Source organism: Salvelinus alpinus, chromosome 1, assembly GCF_045679555.1.
Source record: "Salvelinus alpinus chromosome 1, SLU_Salpinus.1, whole genome shotgun sequence".
Taxonomy (NCBI): domain Eukaryota; kingdom Metazoa; phylum Chordata; class Actinopteri; order Salmoniformes; family Salmonidae; genus Salvelinus; species Salvelinus alpinus.
Genome location: NC_092086.1, coordinates 103,811,806 through 103,836,226, shown reverse-complemented (window position 1 = coordinate 103,836,226; position 24,421 = coordinate 103,811,806). Strand labels below are relative to the sequence as shown.

The following is a 24,421-nucleotide window of genomic DNA, read 5'->3' as shown; positions in this document are numbered from 1 at the left end:
CCTATTCTGATTCTATGTGTCTTTGGGACATACCATCAGCTGTCCTAGCACCTGATGCAGGTCAGCGCTGGGCAAAGGTCACTTTATTTATCAAGGGGCTGTTAGCAAAGGAACTGCAGATCTGGAAGGCAATAAAAAGTGAAGTCACTTGCTTGCTACATAAGCTACATCTGATTTCATAAGAATGCTAAATAGTTAGTTAAATAGTTACCCGGACTATCTGCATGGACTCTTTTTGCTCTAACTTTTTTGATTAATCACATACTCTGCTGCTACTGTCTACTATCTGTTACTTTATTCCTATTCATATGCACATATCTACCTCAATGATGTACCTTGTACCCTTGCACATTGACTCGGTACTGGTATTCCCTGTACTGTATAGCCACGTTATCGTTCCTCATTGTGTATCTATTATTACTTGTATTATTACGTGTTTTATTTGATTATTTCTCTATTTTCTTTCTCTCTGCAATGTTGGGAAGGGCCCGTCAGTAAGCATTTCACTGTTAGTCCACACTTGTTATTTATGAAGCATGTGACTAATACAATTTGATTTGATTTCCATGGCTGGCCATGTTGTTCAGATCTCTCTGTTCCAAACATGAGGCTAGTACCAGGAAGAGGAGGGCATACACTTTATTTATGGAAATAAGCTCCACTCTTGTTATTCTAAAGAGACAGATATTACCTCCCTCAAAGGGAGGAGGCTGGGTTTCTGTACAGCATTTTGTGACATCAGTTGATGTAAGAAGGGCTTTATAAATACATTTGATTGATTGATTCAAATACATTCTTAATCTGTGCTGTAGTGTTCTTCTTGTTTGGACAACTGTCCTTTTTCGGGAGGAATTATTGCTTGCTTTGTGAGATGATGAACTAACCTCGTATTATGTAGCATCAGTTTGCAGCCAGTTCACTCATTTCACTGTCACTGCAGTTATCTTTGTCCATCTGATACAATGCTGCCCCTACCTTGAACAACTGTGCCTGTCACTGCTACTTTGTGACAACTCAATACATCTAGACCTATGTTGGATTAGAAAAGCTATTTATAAACAGTTTTAAAACATTATTGTAGCCTACATTGTGTTAGCTAGCAAAATGGCTAGGCCGTTAAACCCTGGCTGGCTGTTGATGTCTTAGGTCAGTCAGGGTTCTCAAATCCTGTTCCTGGAGAAATACCTTCCTGTAGGTTTTCGGCTCCAACCCCAGTTGTAACTAACCTGACTCAGTTTATCAACCAGCTAATTATCTAACCAGATGCGCTAGATTAGGGTTGGAGTGAAGACCTACAGGATTGTGGCTCTACACAAACAGAGTTGATGCAAAGCAGGGCATACCAGCTAAACTTTTTGAAAAGGGCTAGTTCACTTTCTCATCCATAAATGCATCTCAAGTGCAAATACGGTACAGCAGCTCAAATCGGCAGAATGCGGACATTGTTATTAAGAAGGACGTCTACCACGCTACAAGAATTATTTTGATCACACTTCATCATTTTAAATATTATGGGGACACCTATACGTTTGGCAGCCAAGCACGAGTTGGCAGTATAGGCTATTATTGTCAAACGGTGAAATATCTTAACGCCTAGAATAAAACCTCCAGGCGTCCATCATAATAGTCAATTCAATTTTTAAAAATCCGAATTACAGGGAGCAGCTTGGAAAAACTATTAATGTGTGAATCATCCTCTGGAATAACGCACACGCTTGGATAATTAAGCGATAAGGCCCGAGGGGGTGTGGTATATGGCCAATATACCATGGCTGAGGGTTCTTATGGTTCTTATGCATGACACGGAGTGTCTGGATACAGCCATTAGCAGTGGTATATTGGCCATAAAGGTTAAATAAATAAAATATACCACAACCCCCCCCCCCCCATCAAAGCAGTAAAAATACATGTTTTGTCATACACATGTTATATGGTCTGATATACCACGCTGTCGGCCAATCAGCATTCAGGACTTGAACCACCCAGTTCATAATAATTACATAACCAACATCTCTAGTATTACCCGTCCAATAGGGCTATAACATGGCACACAATAGGCAGCGTGGAGTGCGCCGTGGGATCAGTCAAGGCTGAACAGCAGGAATATAACTGAGATATTGTAGTTCTTACACATCACCTTCTATATTCAAACAGGATAGGCCTTTTATAGACTAAATTGATGAGCAAATGGGCAGCATCGAGCAAATGGGCAGCATCATGCACATGTCAGTCCTCTAGAACGCAAATGTGTAGTCTTCCTAGTAGGACTCTGCAATAATGAAGTGGTGTGTACGTGTTTGCACAACCGTTTCAGCGTGTTTTGGGAGTCGGGCAAGAGTCGATTCCTTCGACTCCAACCACAGGAGTCGGAATCGACTCCAACAATCCTGGAGTCGTGCATCACTATACATTTCCAGTAGGCGGCGCTAAATCAGAAGCAAAACTTAAAATATTGTCGACTACTGTAGATTAATCATTAGTCGATACGATAGTAAGTAGCCTATATATATAGCATCTGTTTCAGTTCTAACTTCAAATTCAACAAGCTTTTGATTGTAGCACTTGTTCAACCGACCAACTGAAGATGAATCCCAGCGGCAACAGACCCAGTGGGAAAACATTCCTTTTTACATCGGAGTCAGTTGGAGAGGGACATTCTGGTTGGTGGTTACTTTCCATGGGTTTATAGTCTATATTGTATCTAATGTTGTTGTACGAGTGTAGCACCTTTAGCCTACTGAACTATCACACGTAGCTTTACTCGTGCATGACATGTGCTCTTTCTCTGTTATGGATGTCAGTTTGAGGGCTAATACCAGTATTGCATACTGTTAAGCATGGATAGTAGTGTCTGTTTTTATTGTCGGATCGTGCTTACTGTTTAAACTGGGACACACTCTTTTCACGCCACCTCGATACAGCTACGACCGGACGTGATTTTCGTTGGAGGTTATGGAGGATTATTGCTAACCTTGAACCTAATAACCATAACCTGCTGTGTAAATTCACCTAACCTGCTACGAAAAAGTCACTTCCGGTCGTAGCTGTATCGAAGTGTCGTGAAGCGAGTGTTTCTCGTGTAAACTTTCACTTCTACATGCGCATCTGCAGTAGTAAGCTCGCAAGACTTTCAGATGATTGTACGATGTTACATCATCTGCAGGGCTTTGGAAAAATGTCTGTCCACCCACTTCAGTCTGGGTCCATACTATCCGGGAACCTTGGGACGTCCCTACCCTAAATCCTAACCTTAACCCTACCCTTACCCAACCTTAACCATTTTAAATGTCAACTTCAATGGGGTAGGGATGTCCTAAGGTTCCCAGATAGCATGGACCCTTCAGTTTTGGGTGGATTCACAATAGTTTTAAAGCTAACTTCCTGCAATTCTACACATTTTGCCATGACTTATGCCAGAGTGAGAGTGACTAACAAAATCAATGGGGGCCCCATGGAGGTCAGGGCCCCTGGGCACCTGTCCTGCGTGCCTGGTTGGTATTTGGCCATGATTACTACAAGTTTAGATAGCTGGCTAGACAAATTTACCAATAAATAAAAAATTTGCTTAGCTGACGATGCTAATTGAGTGAATGTCAGTGACTAAAATAACAAGAGAAAAATTGCTGATGCACAACTACATTTCGAACTTGCACCTTGTGTATTCTACTATTCTAACTCTCAACAGTAAGTTGAGACCCCGACTGAGTTCCTAAAAAAACAAACAAATATGTGATTTGTTTTTTGGTCAGAGGGCCCCCCTAATGGCCTAGGGCCCTAAGCGACTGCTTATGGCGCTTACGCCTGGAGCCGGCCCTGCTATAGAGAGCCATAGTAATGGTGTATTTTTGTAGGCACTAACTCCATCACGTTTTGTTGCCCAAAGCCTATGGAGAAATTAATGGGATTTTGGGATAAACTCCCAAAATAAGGTCTGTGGTAAGCACAGGCTTAGGAGATCTTATACGTTTTGTTCCATGAGCTAATCTTCATCAGCTAATGTCCCTTTTTTGTGCATTTTGAAGCATTTATTCAATCAAAACAAGCACATAAAGGATTCATAGTTTATTAAGGTCATGTTAACTGACTGATATGATCTCATAGAACAAAATGTAGATCTCATAAGCCTGTGTGAACCTCAGACCTAATTTTCGTCATTTATCCCATTCTTGCCCCATTAATTTCCCCCAGAGGAATGGCTGAACGAACCAGAGGTAACTAATTTCTGTTTTTTAGGACTACAAACTGGCGAGCTCTCAAGTAGCTTTTTAATGAATGCAAATGACTTTACATTAATTACTGTCACACAGAATATATATATATTTTTTAGCACTTATGATATCAATATTTATTAAACCATATCATTTTTCCCCAGACAAAATGTGTGACCAAATAAGTGATGCTGTCCTTGATGCATACCTAACTCTGGACCCTGACTCCAAAGTGGCTTGTGGTAAGTTTGTCCAGTTTTACATTCTCTAAAGCTCTTATATGTTAATAGACAAACAAGACTTTAACAATCATTGTTTTTCATTATTTCATATCTGAATGACCTTTCACCTCAACATTACCGAACTCTTTCTGCACTAGAAACTGTTACGAAGACGGGTATGATCATGCTGTGTGGAGAGGTCACCTCCAAGGGTGTAGTGGACCTCGTGGAGGTGGTCAGGAACACCGTTAAGAAGATTGGTTACGATCACTCCTCCAAAGGTACAGTCACTCACAGAGCAGATTTAGCCTCAGCCATGGTTACCAGCCTGTTCATGCATTTAGCAGTGGTACATCTAATCTGTGCAAGAAAACATCCACAATTTATTTAGAAAATATAGTAAATTGGTTTTGACTGATACAGCATGAGGTGAATGACTAAGTGAAAGCGATTTATATGTAAGGCCGGTGTTTCTTCCAGGATTTGATGATAAGATGCAACTGTGTAACTGTCTGCTTCTATTTGACTACTGTCTCCTACACTACATGTTGTGACTTACAGTGTAGGATCTTAATTTGAGGCAATTTGCTACAGCAAGAAAATTGTCCTGCAGCAACAAGAAATGTGAATTATTATGTGGAATATAATTCATGGATATTTTTGTAGGTGTTGATACATTTTTCGTTAGGGAAAATCAATTCTGAAATTTTGAAAGTCGAAATTAAAACTTTAGAACCTTTTTTAAAGCTAAAATACACTACAAGTTTGCAGCAACAAAAGAGTGATCTAATGAAGATAGTACATCTGTAAGGTCCATGTGCTAATGGATCATTCCTATTTCTTTTTATCTTGTCAAGGCTTGAGATTGTCAAGGCCAAACAAGGAAATTAATCGTTCTAGTTGAAAACGGAAATCGGATATCAGCTTATTTTCTCGTTTATGGTGTCCAAATTCGGCATCGAGTAACAGAAAACAAATAACAACATTTATCCAATTTTTCGTTTAATTCATACCTGGAAGTACACGCCGCCTAATATAATATTCACAGTGCATAGCAGGTGTTTGCTTAGTCTGGGTTGAGCTGCAGTGTCGGCAGCAGAGTGCTGGGGACGAACAAAATCTGAATACAAGCTTTGGGTGGATAGGCAATGGCATGGCAAGAGAGATTGGGGTTGTTTGGGAGGGAGTTTATCCCCTCAGTGGTTCTTCCTGCTATTCTACCTTGGTTTCTCCCTCAGCCAGTGATATATCTAGGGTTGCTTGAGAGGCTAAGAGCTGTTGAGGAAGGAGTAGATTCAGTTGTAAGTGACCATTTAAGAACACAGTACTATGCTTTCTTGAATATATTCACAGATGGATCTAAGGACCCTAAAACAGGGAGGACAGGTGCAGCTTTTGGTGTTCCTGAGTTTAAGGTGGCAGTGACAAAAAGAGCCACGGATCATTTATCTGTTTACACAATGGAGTTGTTGGCCATACTATTGGCTGCAGAGTGGGTGGAGGAGGTGAGGCCAGACAGGGTAGTCATCTGCTCTGACTCCTGTGCAGCACTGATGAGCTTAAATTAATTTGTGTCTCAGAGCAGACAGGATGTGTTGTATGAGCTTTTGCAGTGCTTGTATAGCGTGAGACAGATCGTGGTATTTGTGTTGTTCCTCTGGGTACCAGCTCATATGGGAGTAGAGGGGAATGAGGAGGTGGATGTTATCACTAAGCAGCCTCTTAAAGATCCTAATGTTGAGATGGAATTGTCAATCAGTAAAGCAGAAGCCAAAAGGTTAATAAGAACAGTGGTTAAAAACAAATGGCAAGAGTTGTGGAATCAGAGAGAGAAAGGGAAGACCCCTGTATAAGATCCAGGAACAGGGAGAGTAAGGGAAGACCCCTGTATAAGATCCAGGGAGAGTAAGGGAAGACCCCTGTATAAGATCCAGGAACAGGGAGAGAAAGGGAAGACCCCTGTATAAGATCCAGGAACATGGAGAGAAAGGGAAGACCCCTGTATAAGATCCAGGAACAGGGAGAGTAAGGGAAGACCCCTGTATAAGATCCAGGAACAGGGAGAGAAAGGGAAGACCCCTGTATAAGATCCAGGAACATGGAGAGAAAGGGAAGACCCCTGTATAAGATCCAGGAACAGGGAGAGTAAGGGAAGACACCTGTATAAGATCCAGGAACAGGGAGAGTAAGGGAAGACCCCTGTATAAGATCCAGGAAAAGGTGGGGACAGGTAGGTCCTCAGGCCGAGAGAGAAGGGAGGAACGTGTAGTCACAAGGCTGAGACTGGGACACACAAGGCTAAATAGTACATTGAAATTCGCAGGGAAACATTCGACTGGGGTGTGTGATCATTGTCAGGAGGAGATGGAGACAGTTGATCATGTTCAGTTTCAGTGCAAGGAATATGTGAGGGAAAGGGAGTGATTGTTATTAGATTTGAGGAATAACGGGGTTAAGTGAACTGGGGAAATCTTCAGGGGCTGTAGCTTAGGGAGATGAGATTATTGGGTATGATTTAGACCTTCACTGTCTCTGGTCCACACTCCAGTCAATTTGGTGACGCTAATGCACCTGAAAGTTGGTTGCCAACCGCCATATAAAATCCACAGAAGAAGAAGCAGGAGTAGAGCGCTCGTCAAAGGAGTCAGCTCATGGGTGACGACGGATGTTGAATACATGAAGAGAATTCCTGGTGTGGTTGGTGCCCGGTGTCTGACCCGCTGGGTGAATGGGGAAAAAGAAGGAAGTCTGTCGGTCCTGTTGTTTTTTTGATAAAGAGCAAATACCTACGCATGTGAAGCTTGATTATGTAAGATACGCCATAAGAACTTTATTCCAAAAACCACTGCGGTGTAAGAATTGTAAAGGATTTGGCCATGTTTCAAGTGTGTGCAGACGAACAGAGTATAGTGAAGAACGGTGTGTAGAAGGAGAACGGTGTTGCAATTGTGGTAGGGATCATGTTCCTGGAGTGTCCTGTAAGGGTGAAGGAAATTGAGGTGGCAAGTGTTAAAACTCTGAGATATGTGGGATGCTAGCGTCCCACCTCAACAACAGCCAGTGAAATTGCAGGGCGCCAAATTCAAAACAACAGAAATCCCATAATTAAAACTCCTCAAACATACAAGTATTATACACCATTTTAAAGATAAACTTCTTGTAAATCCAACCACAGTGTCCAATTTCAAATAGGCTTTACGGCGAAAACACACCAAACGATTATGTTAGGTCAGCACCTAGTCACAGAAAACCATACAGCCATTTTCCAGCCAAGGAGAGGGCTCACAAAAGTCAGAAATAGCGATTAAATGAATCACTAACCTTTGATGATCTTCATCAGATGGCACTCACAGGACTTCATGTTACACAATACATGTGTGTTTTGTTTGATAAAGTTCATCTTTATGTCCAAAAACCTCATTTGAAATTGGTGTGTTATGTTCAGAAATGCATTGTCTCAAACAAACATCTGGTGAAAGTGCAGAGAGCCACATCAAATTACAGAAATACTCAAAATAAACATTGATAAAAGATACAAGTGTTATGCATGGAATTATAGATAAACTTCTCCTTAATGCAACCGCTGTGTCAGATTTCAAACAGGCTTTACGGCAAAAGCACACCTTGCGATTATTTTAGGTCAGCACCTAGCCACAGAAAAACATACAGCCATTTTCAAAAGAAGGAGAGGTGTCACAAAAGTCAAAAATAGCGTTATAAATATTCACTTACCTTTGATGATCTTCATCGGAATGCACTCCCAGGAATCCCAGTTCCACAATAAATGTTTGTTTTGTTCGATAAAGTCCATCATTTATGTCCAAATACCTCCTTTTTGTTCACGCATTTAGCCCAGTAATCAAAATGCTCAATGCGCGATCGCTTAGTTCAGACATAGTCAAAAAAGTTATATTACAGTTCGTAGAAACATGTCAAACGATGTATAGAATCAATCTTTAGGATGTTTTTATCATAAATCTTCAATAATGTTTCAACCGGACAATTTGTCTGTCTTTAGAAAGGAAAAGGAACGCAGCTAACTCTCACGGGCGGGCGCCTGACTGAGCTCATGGCATTCTGCCAGACACCTGACTCAAACAGCTCTTATTCTCTCCCCCTTCACAGTAGAAGCCTGAAACAAGGTTCTAAAGACTGTTGACATCTAGTGGAAGCCTTAGGAAGTGCAATATGACCCCATAGACACTGTATATTCGATAGGCAATGACTTGAAAAACTACAAACCTCAGATTTCCCACTTCCTGGTTGGATTTTTTCTCAGGTTTTTGCCTGCCATATGAGTTCAGTTATACTCACAGACATCATTCAAACAGTTTTAGAAACTTCCGAGTGTTTTCTATCCAAATCTACTAATTATATGCATATTCTAGCTTTTGGGCCTGAGTAGCAGGCAGTTTACTCTGGGCACCTTATTATCCAAGCTACTCAATACTGCCCCCCCAGTCCCAAAGAAGTTAAAGCAGTCGAATCGCTTAGCCGGAGGCGATTTAAAATAATTGAGAAACAAGTGATGCTAGTGAAGATATAGTAGTGGATACACCACAGCCTGAAGTAAATGTTTGCTGCCAGACAGAATAAAACCTGTGTGTCTTTAAAAAGGAGATTTTTTTTGGCATTTATTGCCACAATTAGAAACTGTAGAGCACAAAGAACTAAAAAAAACTGGACATTATTGTGGCTGTGGCAGAAAAGTTTTTGGGACTCAAGGATTTTACATTGAAGACTTGCAAGAGGTACTGGCGCGGGAAGACCTGCCCTGGTACTGGCGCGGGAAGACCTGTTCCCCTTGAGCCTGTGTAGGGATCAGATCTGTTTCATTAATTTATTTTTAACAGAAAAGTTGTTATATTTTATTATTTTTTGGGGGGGAATCCTGTTTCCATCCCGTGTAGTTGATGTCGGGATGCACATTAAATTGTGTGGTCGCCAAGATGCCGTAGAAGACGTTTCGGGCAGGACAGAGAAAGCAATTTTGTGACAGCCAGGAAGATACAACTTGGAATGTTAGCTAAGATGCTTAACTTATCATGAAGTTAGCATGCCAATAGGACGAACTCCACAACAACTGAACATAGTTGGCTTGCACCGCCTGGATAGCTAGCATTAGCCGGCTAACGTTACTGCTGACTAGTAGCAGGCTGGCTAGCTAGCCCTACCTGGCTACTGGCTATAGTCATGCTCGCTAGTAGTAGCTAGTGGAAGTAAGATAGTCCCTCGACCAGCTACAAGATGAAACTGCCCGGCCAGAGGTACCTGCTGCAGAAAGGTGAGATTTCTACAGTACTTTCTGTAGCTAATTTAGCTAGATAGTCTGTCTGGCTGGTGCTTATTGACTGAGTAGGCTAATAACGAACTGCAGTTATTGTGAATGGTTACCCATCTGGCCCTTTGCATAGCTATTTCTTACACATTCAATACAACTATATCCAGTTAGCTACAGTCAATGCTGATATTGTGTGTGTATATGTGGGGTGGGTCAGAATGTGCCTGCAAAAGGACAGACGGCATCTGAGTAGATCATCAACTTCATCCAGTTACATCAGCCAATACAGTAAGTTACAATCGGGGTCTGCCCTGACAGTCCTGACGAACGACGGAGAGGACTACATCTTCACCACGGCAAACAGATCCCTCTGTCCAGACCTTCAGTTCTGTTACCGGTAAGTTAGGGAAGGTGCCTAAGAAACTGGGTGATATTTTTAGAATTCAGGACAGTCTTGTGTTATGATGATTATCATAATTTCCTTTTGTATCGTGGTATTTTTACAGTATTAGTAGTGAACCGGTGTAGGAAGTTATGGACACATCGTTGTGCTAATTTTACCTTTTGCACAGATTGTACCACAGTGTGTTCAGGCAGGCATATGGGGAACAGAATGGGCCTGAGAGGCATGTTGAGGAGTATAATCTTAGGTGCTGGCGATATCTGCGCCAAGATTGAGAACCTCTGTAGGAACCCCTCACGTGGCTATCTACTCCCCACAGATGAAGTGTGTTCATCAGGCCAGACACAGTGAGAAGCTCTGTAGGAACCCCTCACGTGGCTATCTACTCCCCACTGATGAAGCGTGTTCATCAGGCCAGACACAGTGAGAAGCTCTGTAGGAACCCCTCACGTGGCTATCTACTCCCCACAGATGAAGTGTGTTCATCAGGCCAGACACAGTGAGAAGCTCTGTAGGAACCCCTCACGTGGCTATCTACTCCCCACAGATGAAGTGTGTTCATCAGGCCAGACACAGTGAGAAGCTCTGTAGGAACCCCTCGCGTGGCTATCTACTCCCCACTGATGAAGCATGTTCATCAGGCCAGACACAGTGAGAAGCTCTGTAGGAACCCCTCACGTGGCTATCTACTCCCCACTGATGAAGTGTGTTCATCAGGCCAGACACAGTGAGAAGCTCTGTAGGAACCCCTCGCGTGGCTATCTACTCCCCACTGATGAAGCATGTTCATCAGGCCAGACACAGTGAGAAGCTCTGTAGGAACCCCTCGCGTGGCTATCTACTCCCCACTGATGAAGCATGTTCATCAGGCCAGACACAGTGAGAAGCTCTGTAGGAACCCCTCACGTGGCTATCTACTCCCCACTGATGAAGCATGTTCATCAGGCCAGACACAGTGAGAAGCTCTGTAGGAACCCCTCGCGTGGCTATCTACTCCCCACTGATGAAGCATGTTCATCAGGCCAGACACCGTGAGAAGCTCTGTAGGAACCCCTCGCGTGGCTATCTACTCCCCACTGATGAAGTGTGTTCATCAGGCCAGACACAGTGAGAAGCTCTGTAGGAACCCCTCGCGTGGCTATCTACTCCCCACTGATGAAGCATGTTCATCAGGCCAGACACAGTGAGAAGCTCTGTAGGAACCCCTCGCGTGGCTATCTACTCCCCACTGATGAAGCATGTTCATCAGGCCAGACACAGTGAGAAGCTCTGTAGGAACCCCTCACGTGGCTATCTACTCCCCACTGATGAAGTGTGTTCATCAGGCCAGACACAGTGAGAAGCTCTGTAGGAACCCCTCGCGTGGCTATCTACTCCCCACTGATGAAGTGTGTTCATCAGGCCAGACACAGTGAGAAGCTCTGTAGGAACCCCTCGCGTGGCTATCTACTCCCCACTGATGAAGCATGTTCATCAGGCCAGACACAGTGAGAAGCTCTGTAGGAACCCCTCGCGTGGCTATCTACTCCCCACTGATGAAGCATGTTCATCAGGCCAGACACAGTGAGAAGCTCTGTAGGAACCCCTCGCGTGGCTATCTACTCCCCACAGATGAAGTGTGTTCATCAGGCCAGACACAGTGAGAAGCTCTGTAGGAACCCCTCACGTGGCTATCTACTTCCCACTGATGAAGTGTGTTCATCAGGCCAGACACAGTGAGAAGCTCTGTAGGAACCCCTCACGTGGCTATCTACTCCCCACTGATGAAGCATGTTCATCAGGCCAGACACAGTGAGAAGCTCTGCTTTATTGATTTCTCTGGGAACATGGAACAAGAGAACTGTCGAGTTTTTTTTTCTTTTTTCTCTTACCCACATCTGTGCTGGCGGTCTCCCCCTTGGGGTTATCCTGATTCAGTCTGAGGATGAGGCCACAATCCTCCTGGAGTGCCTTCAACTGTTGAAGGACATCCTTAGGGAGAATGCATTTGCAGGGAGTGGTCAGGCTGATCCTCGCCTCATTACAGATGACTGCAAGGCAGAGAGGGGAGCATTAGGGAGGCCATTTCCAGGGTCCAAACTGCTCCTCTGCACCTTCCACCTACTCCAGGCAGTGTGGCTGTGGAGAGAGGAGTAGACCTGAGAGACAGGCAGACCCTCTTCGCTGTCCCAAAGACATCATGTATGACAGGGAAGAGATGGTTGAGCCCCTCTATCAGCAGGCAGATCAAAACACATTTGTAGCCAGGTTAGTGTAGTATAACAGTATAATGAGGTGTAGTCTATTATGCTTTATTCTCAGTAACTTTTCAGTTTTAGTATTTTCTAATTGAAATTTACCCAGTCCTTGTTTGGGATATGTTGTTATTTGGGATACATTTTCCCTTTTATAGTTTGTAACCAGTATGTGATAGTTCAAGTACATATTTTACTCAAATTACAGGTACAAGAAATTCACGACCTACTTCCATCAACTGTTCAGTCGTCTAGAGTGTTGGGCAGTCAGCTATCGGGAGGAGCTGCCAACCTGAGGGAGTGACACCAATAAGGCAGCATGCGAATCCTTCAGGGTAAAATCCTCCAGAGGACAAAAGTGTTAAATCTCCCTGCGCCTGGAGGCTTACTATGAGGCACGGGTGACTGACGTTGTCCTTGGCCGCTGGGAAACGTTCCAGCACTCACATCTTCTGGCCCAGGATAGTAGCGTCAACCCATCTGACATCGAGCAGGTAAATAGTGATGAATACAGGTTTGTAATAGATTTTTTTTTAAATATTATGTGGTCTTTTATTATTTGTTGTATCGTCTATTATAAGTTGTCTATCTTCTCTCTCCTAATGTCTGTTAGGTGTGGGGAGAAGCAGTACAGGGTGAAGGGTACCACACCAGGCCAGACCTATACTGTGGACATGCATTTGTCCAGTAGGGCTCACGGGAGCTCCATGCAGACACCAGGCTGCTGTGGTCCAGATATACAAATGCCTGTCCAGCAACTTCCTCCTGACATCATCGGAGATGAGGGATGAGTTGCTGAAGACAACAGGAGGTAAAAAAGGGGCAATTTTATTGTTGTTTATGGTTACACAATCATTTTCATGTGAATATTTGATGTACCAAAGCAGATTGCTGAAGTTGATTAAATATCTCTTACAGCAGTAATACCTCTGTATTTTCTGCAGCCACTGAGAACAGCCCAGTCAGTCACTAGAGGGTGAGAACAGCCCAGTCAGTCACTAGAGGGTGAGAACAGCCCAGTCAGTCACTAGAGGGTGAGAACAGCCCAGTCAGTCACTAGAGGGTGAGAACAGCCCAGTCAGTCACTAGAGGGTGAGAACAGCCCAGTCAGTCACTAGAGGGTGAGAACAGCCCAGTCAGTCACTAGAGGGTGAGAACAGCCCAGTCAGTCACTAGAGGGTGAGAACAGCCCAGTCAGTCACTAGAGGGTGAGAACAGCCCAGTCAGTCACTAGAGGGTGAGAACAGCCCAGTCAGTCACTAGAGGGTGAGAACAGCCCAGTCAGTCACTAGAGGGTGAGAACAGCCCAGTCAGTCACTAGAGGGTGAGAACAGCCCAGTCAGTCACTAGAGGGTGAGAACAGCCCAGTCAGTCACTAGAGGGTGAGAACAGCCCAGTCAGTCACTAGAGGGTGAGAACAGCCCAGTCAGTCACTAGAGGGTGAGAACAGCCCAGTCAGTCACTAGAGGGTGAGAACAGCCCAGTCAGTCACTAGAGGGTGAGAACAGCCCAGTCAGTCACTAGAGGGTGAGAACAGCCCAGTCAGTCACTAGAGGGTGAGAACAGCCCAGTCAGTCACTAGAGGGTGAGAACAGCCCAGTCAGTCACTAGAGGGTGAGAACAGCCCAGTCAGTCACTAGAGGGTGAGAACAGCCCAGTCAGTCACTAGAGGGTGAGAACAGCCCAGTCAGTCACTAGAGGGTGAGAACAGCCCAGTCAGTCACTAGAGGGTGAGAACAGCCCAGTCAGTCACTAGAGGGTGAGAACAGCCCAGTCAGTCACTAGAGGGTGAGAACAGCCCAGTCAGTCACTAGAGGGTGAGAACAGCCCAGTCAGTCACTAGAGGGTGAGAACAGCCCAGTCAGTCACTAGAGGGTGAGAACAGCCCAGTCAGTCACTAGAGGGTGAGAACAGCCCAGTCAGTCACTAGAGGGTGAGAACAGCCCAGTCAGTCACTAGAGGGTGAGAACAGCCCAGTCAGTCACTAGAGGGTGAGAACAGCCCAGTCAGTCACTAGAGGGTGAGAACAGCCCAGTCAGTCACTAGAGGGTGAGAACAGCCCAGTCAGTCACTAGAGGGTGAGAACAGCCCAGTCAGTCACTAGAGGGTGAGAACAGCCCAGTCAGTCACTAGAGGGTGAGAACAGCCCAGTCAGTCACTAGAGGGTGAGAACAGCCCAGTCAGTCACTAGAGGGTGAGAACAGCCCAGTCAGTCACTAGAGGGTGAGAACAGCCCAGTCAGTCACTAAAGGGTGAGAACAGTCCAGTCAGTGAGTGAGAACAGCCACTGAGACAGCCCAGTCAGTCACTAGAGGGTGAGAACAGCCCAGTCAGTCACTAGAGGGTGAGAACAGCCCAGTCAGTCACTAGAGGGTGAGAACAGCCCAGTCAGTCACTAGAGGGTGAGAACAGCCCAGTCAGTCACTAGAGGGTGAGAACAGCCCAGTCAGTCACTAGAGGGTGAGAACAGCCCAGTCAGTCACTAGAGGGTGAGAACAGCCCAGTCAGTCACTAGAGGGTGAGAACAGCCCAGTCAGTCACTAGAGGGTGAGAACAGCCCAGTCAGTCACTAAAGGGTGAGAACAGTCCAGTCAGTGAGTGAGAACAGCCACTGAGACAGCCCAGTCAGTCACTAGAGGGTGAGAACAGCCCAGTCAGTCACTAGAGGGTGAGAACAGCCCAGTCAGTCACTAGAGGGTGAGAACAGCCCAGTCAGTCACTAGAGGGTGAGAACAGCCCAGTCAGTCACTAGAGGGTGAGAACAGCCCAGTCAGTCACTAGAGGGTGAGAACAGCCCAGTCAGTCACTAAAGGGTGAGAACAGTCCAGTCAGTGAGTGAGAACAGCCACTGAGACAGCCCAGTCAGTCACTAGAGGGTGAGAACAGCCCAGTCAGTCACTAGAGGGTGAGAACAGCCCAGTCAGTCACTAGAGGGTGAGAACAGCCCAGTCAGTCACTAGAGGGTGAGAACAGCCCAGTCAGTCACTAGAGGGTGAGAACAGCCCAGTCAGTCACTAGAGGGTGAGAACAGCCCAGTCAGTCACTAGAGGGTGAGAACAGCCCAGTCAGTCACTAGAGGGTGAGAACAGCCCAGTCAGTGACTAGAGGGTGAGAACAGCACAGTCAGTCACTAGAGGGTGAGAACAGCCCAGTCAGTCACTAAAGGGTGAGAACAGCCCAGTCAGTGACTAGAGGGTGAGAACAGCCCAGTCAGTCACTAGAGGGTGAGAACAGCCCAGTCAGTCACTAGAGGGTGAGAACAGCCCAGTCAGTCACTAGAGGGTGAGAACAGCCCAGTCAGTCACTAGAGGGTGAGAACAGCCCAGTCAGTCACTAGAGGGTGAGAACAGCCCAGTCAGTCACTAGAGGGTGAGAACAGCCCAGTCAGTCACTAGAGGGTGAGAACAGCCCAGTCAGTCACTAGAGGGTGAGAACAGCCCAGTCAGTCACTAGGGGTGAGAACAGCCCAGTCAGTCACTAGAGGGTGAGAACAGCCCAGTCAGTCACTAAAGGGTGAGAACAGCCCAGTCAGTCACTAAAGGGTGAGAACAGCCCAGTCAGTGACTAGAGGGTGAGAACAGCCCAGTCAGTCACTAAAGGGTGAGAACAGCCCAGTCAGTGACTAAAGGGTGAGAACAGTCCAGTCAGTGAGTGAGAACAGCCACTGAGACAGCCCAGTCAGTCACTAGAGGGTGAGAACAGCCCAGTCAGTCACTAGAGGGTGAGAACAGCCCAGTCAGTCACTAGAGGGTGAGAACAGCCCAGTCAGTCACTAGAGGGTGAGAACAGCCCAGTCAGTCACTAGAGGGTGAGAACAGCCCAGTCAGTCACTAGAGGGTGAGAACAGCCCAGTCAGTCACTAAAGGGTGAGAACAGCCCAGTCAGTGAGTGAGAACAGCCACTGAGACAGCCCAGTCAGTCTTTAGATGGTGACTGAGAACAGCCACTGAGACAGCTCAGTCAGTCTTTAGATGGTGAGTGAGAACAGCCACTGAGACAGCCCAGTCAGTCTTTAGATGGTGAGTGAGACAGCCACTGAGACAGCTCAGTCAGTCTTTAGATGGTGAGTGAGAACAGCCACTGAGACAGCCCAGTCAGTCTTTAGATGGTGAGTGAGAACAGCCACTGAGACAGCCCAGTCAGTCTTTAGATGGTGAGTGAGAACAGCCACTGAGACAGCTCAGTCAGTCTTTAGATGGTGAGTGAGAACAGCCACTGAGACAGCTCAGTCAGTCTTTAGATGGTGAGTGAGAACAGCCACTGAGACAGCCCAGTCAGTCTTTAGATGGTGAGTGAGAACAGCCACTGAGACAGCTCAGTCAGTCTTTAGATGGTGAGTGAGAACAGCCACTGAGACAGCTCAGTCAGTCTTTAGATGGTGAGTGAGAACAGCCACTGAGACAGCTCAGTCAGTCTTTAGATGGTGAGTGAGAACAGCCACTGAGACAGCTCAGTCAGTCTTTAGATGGTGAGTGAGAACAGCCACTGAGACAGCTCAGTCAGTCTTTAGATGGTGAGTGAGAACAGCCACTGAGACAGCTCAGTCAGTCTTTAGATGGTGAGTGATAACACAGACACCATGATGCATATGAGGTGACAATACAGAATGTAATCTTATTATTTGATTTATTAATCTATTTATGCGTTTCACAATGAAAACATGCAACTGGTTTGAAGAGTTTCATATCACCATTTGAATAATTCATCAGCATCTGGACAATTTGGTGATGTCACACCCCAGCTGGTGACTGAAGTAGTAACACGTTTGATGCAGTCCTTTTTTACTTTAGCATTACCACAGCTATGTTACTTATTTGCATTATGAAAGAGTATTATAAGGTATAACATTTGTTTTATTTATTATTGAATATATACAGCTACAGTTTAGGTGACGCAATGACTTCAACAAGAGGACCTTGCAAACGGTTCGTTAACAGATTAATAATCTAATCATCTCTACATATCTAGATTATAGACCAGGGTTCCCCAACTAGCAGCCCACAGTGATTTTATTTGGTCCTCCAAATATTCTGAGCAAAAAATATATACAATTATTTATTTTTTGTTTTTATATTGTTGAACATAAAATACTGTAAAAACACTAGCAAATCAGCGCTAAGTGATTTTAATTGATGAAATATGTTCCAAAGTATTCCCACGCATATTAGAGATACAGTTCCTTCAGAAACTGTTCACACCCCTTGACTTTTTCCACATTTTGTTGTTACAGCCTGAATTTAAAATGGATTATATAGATTTTTTTGTCACTGGCCTACACACAATACCCAATAATGTCAAAGTAGAATTATGTTTTTCGAAATGGTTAACATTTTAATAAAAAATGAAAAGCTGAAAAGTCTTGAGAAAGTATTCATACCCCTTGACATATTCCACATTTTGCTGTTACAGCAAAAAAAGTCTTAACTTTTTGAATGAGTACCTCATCTTTAGACCTCACACTTACAATTATCTGTAAGGTCCCTCAGTCAAGCAGTGAATTTCAACCACAAAGACCAGGGAGGTTTTCCAATGCTTCACAAAGGACACCTATTGGTAGATGAGTAAAAATACAACTCTTGCCGGAGAGGAAGGAAACCACTCAGGGATTTCACCGTGAGGCCAATGGTGAGTTTAAAACAGAGTTTAATGGCTGTGATATGAGAACTGACGATGGATCAACAACATTGTAGTTATTACTCCACAATACTGACCTAATTGACAGAGTGAAAAGAAGACATAAACAATATTCCAAAACATGCATCCTGTTTGCAACAAGGCACTAAAGTAATAATGTAAAAAATGTGGCAAAGCAATTCACTTTTTGTCCTGAATACACAGTGTTGTGTTTGGGGCAAATCCAATACAACACTTTACTGAGTACCACTCTCCATATTTTCAAGAATAGTGGTGGCTGAATAATGTTATGGGTATGCTTGTAATTGTTAAGCACTGGGGAGTTTTCCAGGATAAAAAATGAGCACAGGTAAAATCCTAGAAGAAAACGTGCTTCAGTCTGCTTTCCAGCAGACATTGGGAGATTCATTTACCTTTCAGCAGAACAATAACCTTAAACACAAGGCCAAATCTACACTGGACTTGCTTGCCAAGAAGACCGTAAATGTTCCTGGGCAAATGTTGCACAATCCAGGTGTGGAAAGCTCTTTGAAATTTACCCAGAAAGACTCACAGCTGTAATCGCTGCCAAAGGTGCTTCTACAAAGTATTGACTCAGTGGTGTGAATTATTGTCATTATGGGGTATTGTGTGTAGGTTTTGAATTCAGGCTGTAACAGCAAAATGTGGAATATGTCAAGGGGTATGAATACTTTCTGAAGGCACTGTATACAGTGGGGAGAACAAGTATTTGATACACTGCCGATTTTGCAGGTTTTCCTACTTACAAAGCATGTAGAGGTCTGTAATTTTTATCATAGGTACACTTCAACTGTGAGAGACGGAATCTAAAACAAAAATCCAGAAACTCACATTGTATGATTTTTAAATAATTAATTTGCATTTTATTGCATGACATAAGTATTTGATCACCTACCAACCAGTAAGAATTCCGGCTCTCACAGACCTGTTAGTTTTTCTTTAAGAAGCCCTCCTGTTCTCCACTCATTACCTGTATTAACTGCACCTGTTTGAACTCGTTACCTGTATAAAAGACACCTGTCCACACACTCAATCAAACAGATTCCAACCTCTCCACAATGGCCAAGACCAGAGAGCTGTGTAAGGACATCAGGGATAAAATTGTAGACCTGCACAAGGCTGGGATGGGCTACAGGACAATAGGCAAGCAGCTTGGTGAGAAGGAAACAACTGTTGGCGCAATTATTAGAAAATGGAAGAAGTTCAAGATGACGGTCAATCACCCTCGGTCTGGGGCTCCATGCAAGATTTCACCTCGTGGGGCATCAATGATCATGAGGAAGGTGAGGGATCAGCCCAGAACTACACGGCAGGACCTGGTCAATGACCTGAAGAGAGCTGGGACCACAGTCTCAAAGAAAACCATTAGCAACACACTACGCCGTCATGGATTAAAATCCTGCAGCGCACGCAAGGTCCCCCTGCTTAAGCCAGTGCATGTCCAGGCCTGTCTGAAGTTTGCCAATGACCATCTGGATGATCCAGAGGAGGAATGGGAGAAGGTCATGTGGTCTGATGAGACAAAAATAGAGCTTTTTGGTCTAACTCCACTCGCCGTGTTTGGAGGAAGAAGAAGTATGAGTACAACCCCAAGAACACCATCCCAACCGTGAAGCATGGAGGTGGAAACATCATTCTTTGGGGATGCTTTTCTGCAAAGGGGACAGGACGACTGCACCGTATTGAGGGGAGGATGGATGGGGCCATGTATCGCGAGATCTTGGCCAACAACCTCCTTCCCTCAGTAAGAGCATTGAAGATGGGTCGTGGCTGGGTCTTCCAGCATGACAACGGCACGAAGCACACAGCCATGGCAACTAAGGAGTGGCTCCGTAAGAAGCATCTCAAGGTCCTGGAGTGGCCTAGCCAGTCTCCAGACCTGAACCCAATAGAAAATCTTTGGAGGGAGCTGAAACTCCGTATTGCCCAGCGACAGCCCCGAAACCTGAAGGATCTGGAGAAGATCTGTAGGGAGGAGTGGGCCAAAATCCCTGCTGCAGTGTGTGCAAACCTAGTCAAGAACTACAGGAAACGTATGATCTCTGTAATTGCAAACAAAGGTTTCTGTACCAAATATTAAGTTCTGCTTTTCTGATGTATCAAATACTTATGTCATGCAATAAAATGCAAATTAATTACTTAAAAATCATACAATGTGATTTTCTGGATTTTTGTTTTAGATTCCGTCTCTCATAGTTGAAGTGTACCTATGATAAAAATTACAGACCTCTACATGCTTTGTAAGTAGGAAAACCTGCAAAATCGGCAGTGTATCAAATACTTGTTCTCCCCACTGTATGTGATTATGTACAAATATAAGCAAGGTTTGAAAATAATAATTATTGATTATCATCTTGTGGTCAATTTGTAGAATACAAATTATTTTTAATTATGTTCCGGCCGCCTGACTATCCTCTGAAAAAAATTAAAATAGTCCCGCGGCTGAATCTAGTTGATGATCCCTGACCTATTTTGTTAGTTTGTCACACTCACTGTTTACGAACTGACTCGGTTGGAGTTGCACAAGTGCAGCTTGCGTTTGTTGTTGGAAGCTGTTAGAAAGACACCCATTGGCCCACACCACAGAAGCAGTACAAACGTCCTCTTCAGAGTTCGTACTGCTAGGTGACCTAAACTGGGATATGCTTAACACCCCGGCCGTCCTACAATCTAAGGTAGATGCCCTCAATCTCACACAAATTATCAAGGAACCTACCAGGTACAACCCTAAATCTGTAAACATGGGCACCCTCATAGATATCATCCTGACCAACTTGCCCTCTAAAAACACCTCTGCTGTCTTTAACCAGGATCTCAGCGATCATTGCCTGCATCCGTAATGGGTCCGCGGTCAAACACCATTATACAGAATGGTGTCGTCTGCGTAGAGGTGGATCAGAGAATCACCAGCAGCAAGAGCGACATCGTTGATATATACAGAGAAAATAGTCAGCCTGAGAATTGAACCCTGTGGCACCCCCATAGACTACCAGAGGTCCGGACAACAGGCCCTCTGATTTGACACACTGAACTCTGTCTGAGAAGTAGTTGGTGAACCAGGCGAGGCAGTCATTAGAGAAACCAAGGCTGTTGAGTCTGCCGATAAGAATGCGATGATTGACAGAGTCGAAAGAATTGGCTAGGTCGATGAAGACGGCTGCACAGTACTGTCTTTTATCAATGGCGGTTTACGACCTTGAGCGTGGCTGAGGTGCACCCATGACCAGCTAGGCCCAATCTCAAATGAACACCTAGACCCTATGCACTTGTGGAGATCTGTGAGGTTTTGATTGGTATAAGCAATATGTTGAAGCTTCAACTTTGCCTATCAGAGGACAGCAAGGTGGAAACATTATCATATTGATTGCACCTGTCAAGTTTATATGGTCTGGGGGTCCATTTTGGATTGTGCCTTAGTCTGAAACCAGTCTCTCCAATTGTGGACTCAGCTGCTCTCTATACTCCTACCTGTAAAACGTTGTGGTAGGTTTGATCACACACAACTACAAGTTTGGTAAACCTTTCTACATAATATTACAGTTACATTTGTCTAGATATGCACAATGATACCATAACCACCTAGCATCAACAAAACATCTACATGTCATTCAAAGTGGCACAGGAAACATTGACACTGCATGTTTAATTGTCATGCATAGAAACCAAATCTATTTATACTTTTATCAATTTCCCTATCATTTATAGCCATGTTGAACCTTCCTGAAGAGTGAAAAAGATAAACAACAGCATTTCAATATTTTTTAATAGTTGTAATATTACAATGGGTTCTGTCAAATCATTGACAATAATAATCAAAAGTGAAATTAATATAATCAGTAAACGCTTCACGTATTGTGTGTGTGTGTTACACTGTATACCCTATTTTCACTTACAGCACGTTCTCTAGCTTTATGACATCATTAGATCTCTGACACCACCATTATCAATACTCCTCCAGCACCGTGTGTGTGTGTGTGTGTGTGTGTGTGTGTGTGTGTGTGTGTGTGTGTGTGTGTGTGTGTGTGTGTGTGTGTGTGTGTGTGTGTGTGTGTGTGTGTGTGTGTGTGTGTGTGTGTGTGTGTGTGTGTGTGTGTGTGTGTGATGCTGTCATCCATCTCGTCTCTGGCATCTCTTTCTAAGTTCTGGTAAGGAAACAAAGAATCACATGAGGTTATTGAGATGTCATTTAATATCAAACATGATTTACATTATGTAAGCATTGTGTTACTTACCATGCAGACTATGACGTTTTACCTCTCCATTACTCAACACATAATCCATTCTCACTGACTCCAATCCCATGGAGACAAGAATCCCAGAAGCAGCTGAGGTTTCTGGTTGCCACTACCCCGCCCTTGACTGTTTTGATGCAAAGCAACTTCATGGTGTCAGGCACTTGCTTCAGACTACGGTGACTTTGGTTTCTTTCAATGACCTCACTGGGTGTTGTGTAACACTCTCGTGGGTCCAGTAAGCCCCCTGGGCCTCTTGCTGGTATCTGCAAGTGTAGTTCTTGGCAAAGTTCAGGATACCCAATACTGTGTGTTCTGGGAGGTTGGCTTTCACTTTTGCTAATTGGTTGTTCTGCCAGTCCTTGATAAACAAGTGTTCTGAAAAAGCTTGAGCCTCTTGTTTCAGTTAATCAATAAGCATCTTCATAGATCCACACTTTCATACTAAATATCACTTTTTTTATAGTGTACTCTTGTTTCCATTTGTTACTTTTTGTCTGACAATCTTCTATCTTTTCCACTCTACATCAGTGTCCTTCTTTTTTAGGAGGGGGCAATAAATGGCTCTGCTGTATGGACACCACAATCCTTGCACTGATACACTTCGGATAGTGGGAATCATTCCCTGTAGTTCTCACACATAATGACACTGCTGAATGCTTACACCCCTTTTATGGTTGGTGAATGTCTGCTCACCAGGTGGCCATTCGCTGTCTGTCATTTCAGTTTTGATATTTTCACAGTATTCATAGAGGCAACCCACAAGTGTTGCACTTCTCTGTGGCTTAATGGTTCCTGGTCCTAATCTGTGAAATATAGCAGCTCCTATTGAGATACCATGGTTGGCTTTGAGACATTTTTAGTGCAGTGGAGAGGTCAAGAAAGCTGGCTGCCTCCCCAGTCTTCTTGCTCACCCTTTTCTTATCTGGCACTTTGAAACTGCTTCGTATCATTGTTCCACTGCTGAGACAACATTGAGATAATCTATGTCAATCTCTTGTTTTTTTAAGCTTACCTTTTAAAGTTTTCTACTGACCCCAAATCATTTTGCAAACTGTCTCTGTAGTTTGTCTCTGTAGTTTGTAGTTCAAAATCATATTCAGTGAACAAGCCAAAGCCTTTCTAGTTGGAGATTGTCTGGACTTTGATAGGCCATTGGCTACTGCTTCAACAACTGCCACTTCCAACTTCCCCTCTGTTGTGGTTCCGATGTTTTTCTGACAGAAAATAGCTGCTTTGTCAATAAGGCTCCATGGAGTAGTGACATACTGTGCTGCCTGTTTTGGCATACAGGCTTTAGCCCTTTTGAAGGCTCATCCCTCTGGCAGATGGACCCCGTACATCTTGCTCTGCTGTCTGCAAGGCTCTTTTAGAATGTTCAAGTTGCTTTCTCTGTTCTTCTAATTTATTCTCTAGTTCCTTGAGACGAATCCTCTCTGCCTCCAATTTCTCTTGTGCTTTCACCTGCTTTGCCTGTTCTTTGTTCTGACCATATTTCTCCTCTTTTTGATTTCTCTTTCATGCTCCTCTTTTGACCTAGCTGCTCTCTGTTCACATTTTTTTTAAAGCCGTCTTTGCATCTTCTTTTTCTGCTATTCTGTTAAGTGTTTTCTTAACACATTTCTGGTTTCTCTTCCTCTCTTCGCTTTGCTCTCATCTTCCGCATTCTCTGTGAAAGGCTTTTCTGCCTTCTCCCTTTCTTTGCATGAATGTTCCTCTTTTTTAGGATACTATCAGCAAGAGATATCTCATGTCTGTTTTGTCCTTTGTTTAATATTTCAACATTTTTAGGGTCTTTAATCTTCATGCTGGTACTCCAACTTGGCTTTCTAGTTCCACTATTTATTTTCGGAGAGGAGGGGACTCGTTCATCTACCTTATTGCATCTTATGTGTCGCATGTACAGCATTTTTTAGGGGGCCATTCTGCAACTTTTTGAACTTTGAATCTGTAAAAATCTAAATTAAATTGGATTGTAAATACCACACACAATTACATCAAATGCAATAAAAAGTGTATTTTAGAGCTGTCTAACTGTAACTTCTGTCAGGCTATTTAAAATAATGTTGTCATATAGATTCATCATAAAGGACAACGAGTAGACCTATAGGGAAAACTGCAGATTTTAGAAAATGTTCAATTTATTTTTTCAGGTTTTCACTCTCACACTATTTTTTATCTAAAAAC

The 24,421-nt window shown here is 44.0% G+C and overlaps 1 protein-coding gene and 2 long non-coding RNA genes across 3 annotated transcripts in view; 2 read left to right on the top strand and 1 right to left on the bottom strand.

The window, feature by feature from the left end:
- The first annotated feature begins 2,403 nt into the window (after window positions 1-2,403).
- Window positions 2,404-24,421, top strand: part of mat2al (methionine adenosyltransferase II, alpha-like) — a 49,797-nt gene continuing 27,779 nt past the window's right edge. The window contains exons 1-3 of the mRNA XM_071368799.1: window positions 2,404-2,660; window positions 4,373-4,450; window positions 4,588-4,710. Of these exons, the coding sequence (XP_071224900.1) occupies window positions 2,585-2,660; window positions 4,373-4,450; window positions 4,588-4,710 (277 nt within the window). The 5' untranslated portion in view covers window positions 2,404-2,584. The remainder of the gene's footprint in view (window positions 2,661-4,372; window positions 4,451-4,587; window positions 4,711-24,421) is intronic.
- LOC139555239 (uncharacterized) overlaps window positions 4,717-24,421 on the top strand; it is a 29,457-nt gene continuing 9,752 nt past the window's right edge. The window contains exons 1-3 of the long non-coding RNA XR_011670968.1: window positions 4,717-10,107; window positions 12,556-12,841; window positions 12,961-13,158. This is a non-coding gene — a long non-coding RNA (uncharacterized lncRNA). The remainder of the gene's footprint in view (window positions 10,108-12,555; window positions 12,842-12,960; window positions 13,159-24,421) is intronic.
- Window positions 21,755-23,892, bottom strand: LOC139555283 (uncharacterized). Its single transcript, XR_011670974.1, has 2 exons — window positions 22,235-23,892; window positions 21,755-22,144 (listed from the first exon to the last, which is right to left on the bottom strand). It is a non-coding gene; the product is annotated as an uncharacterized lncRNA (long non-coding RNA).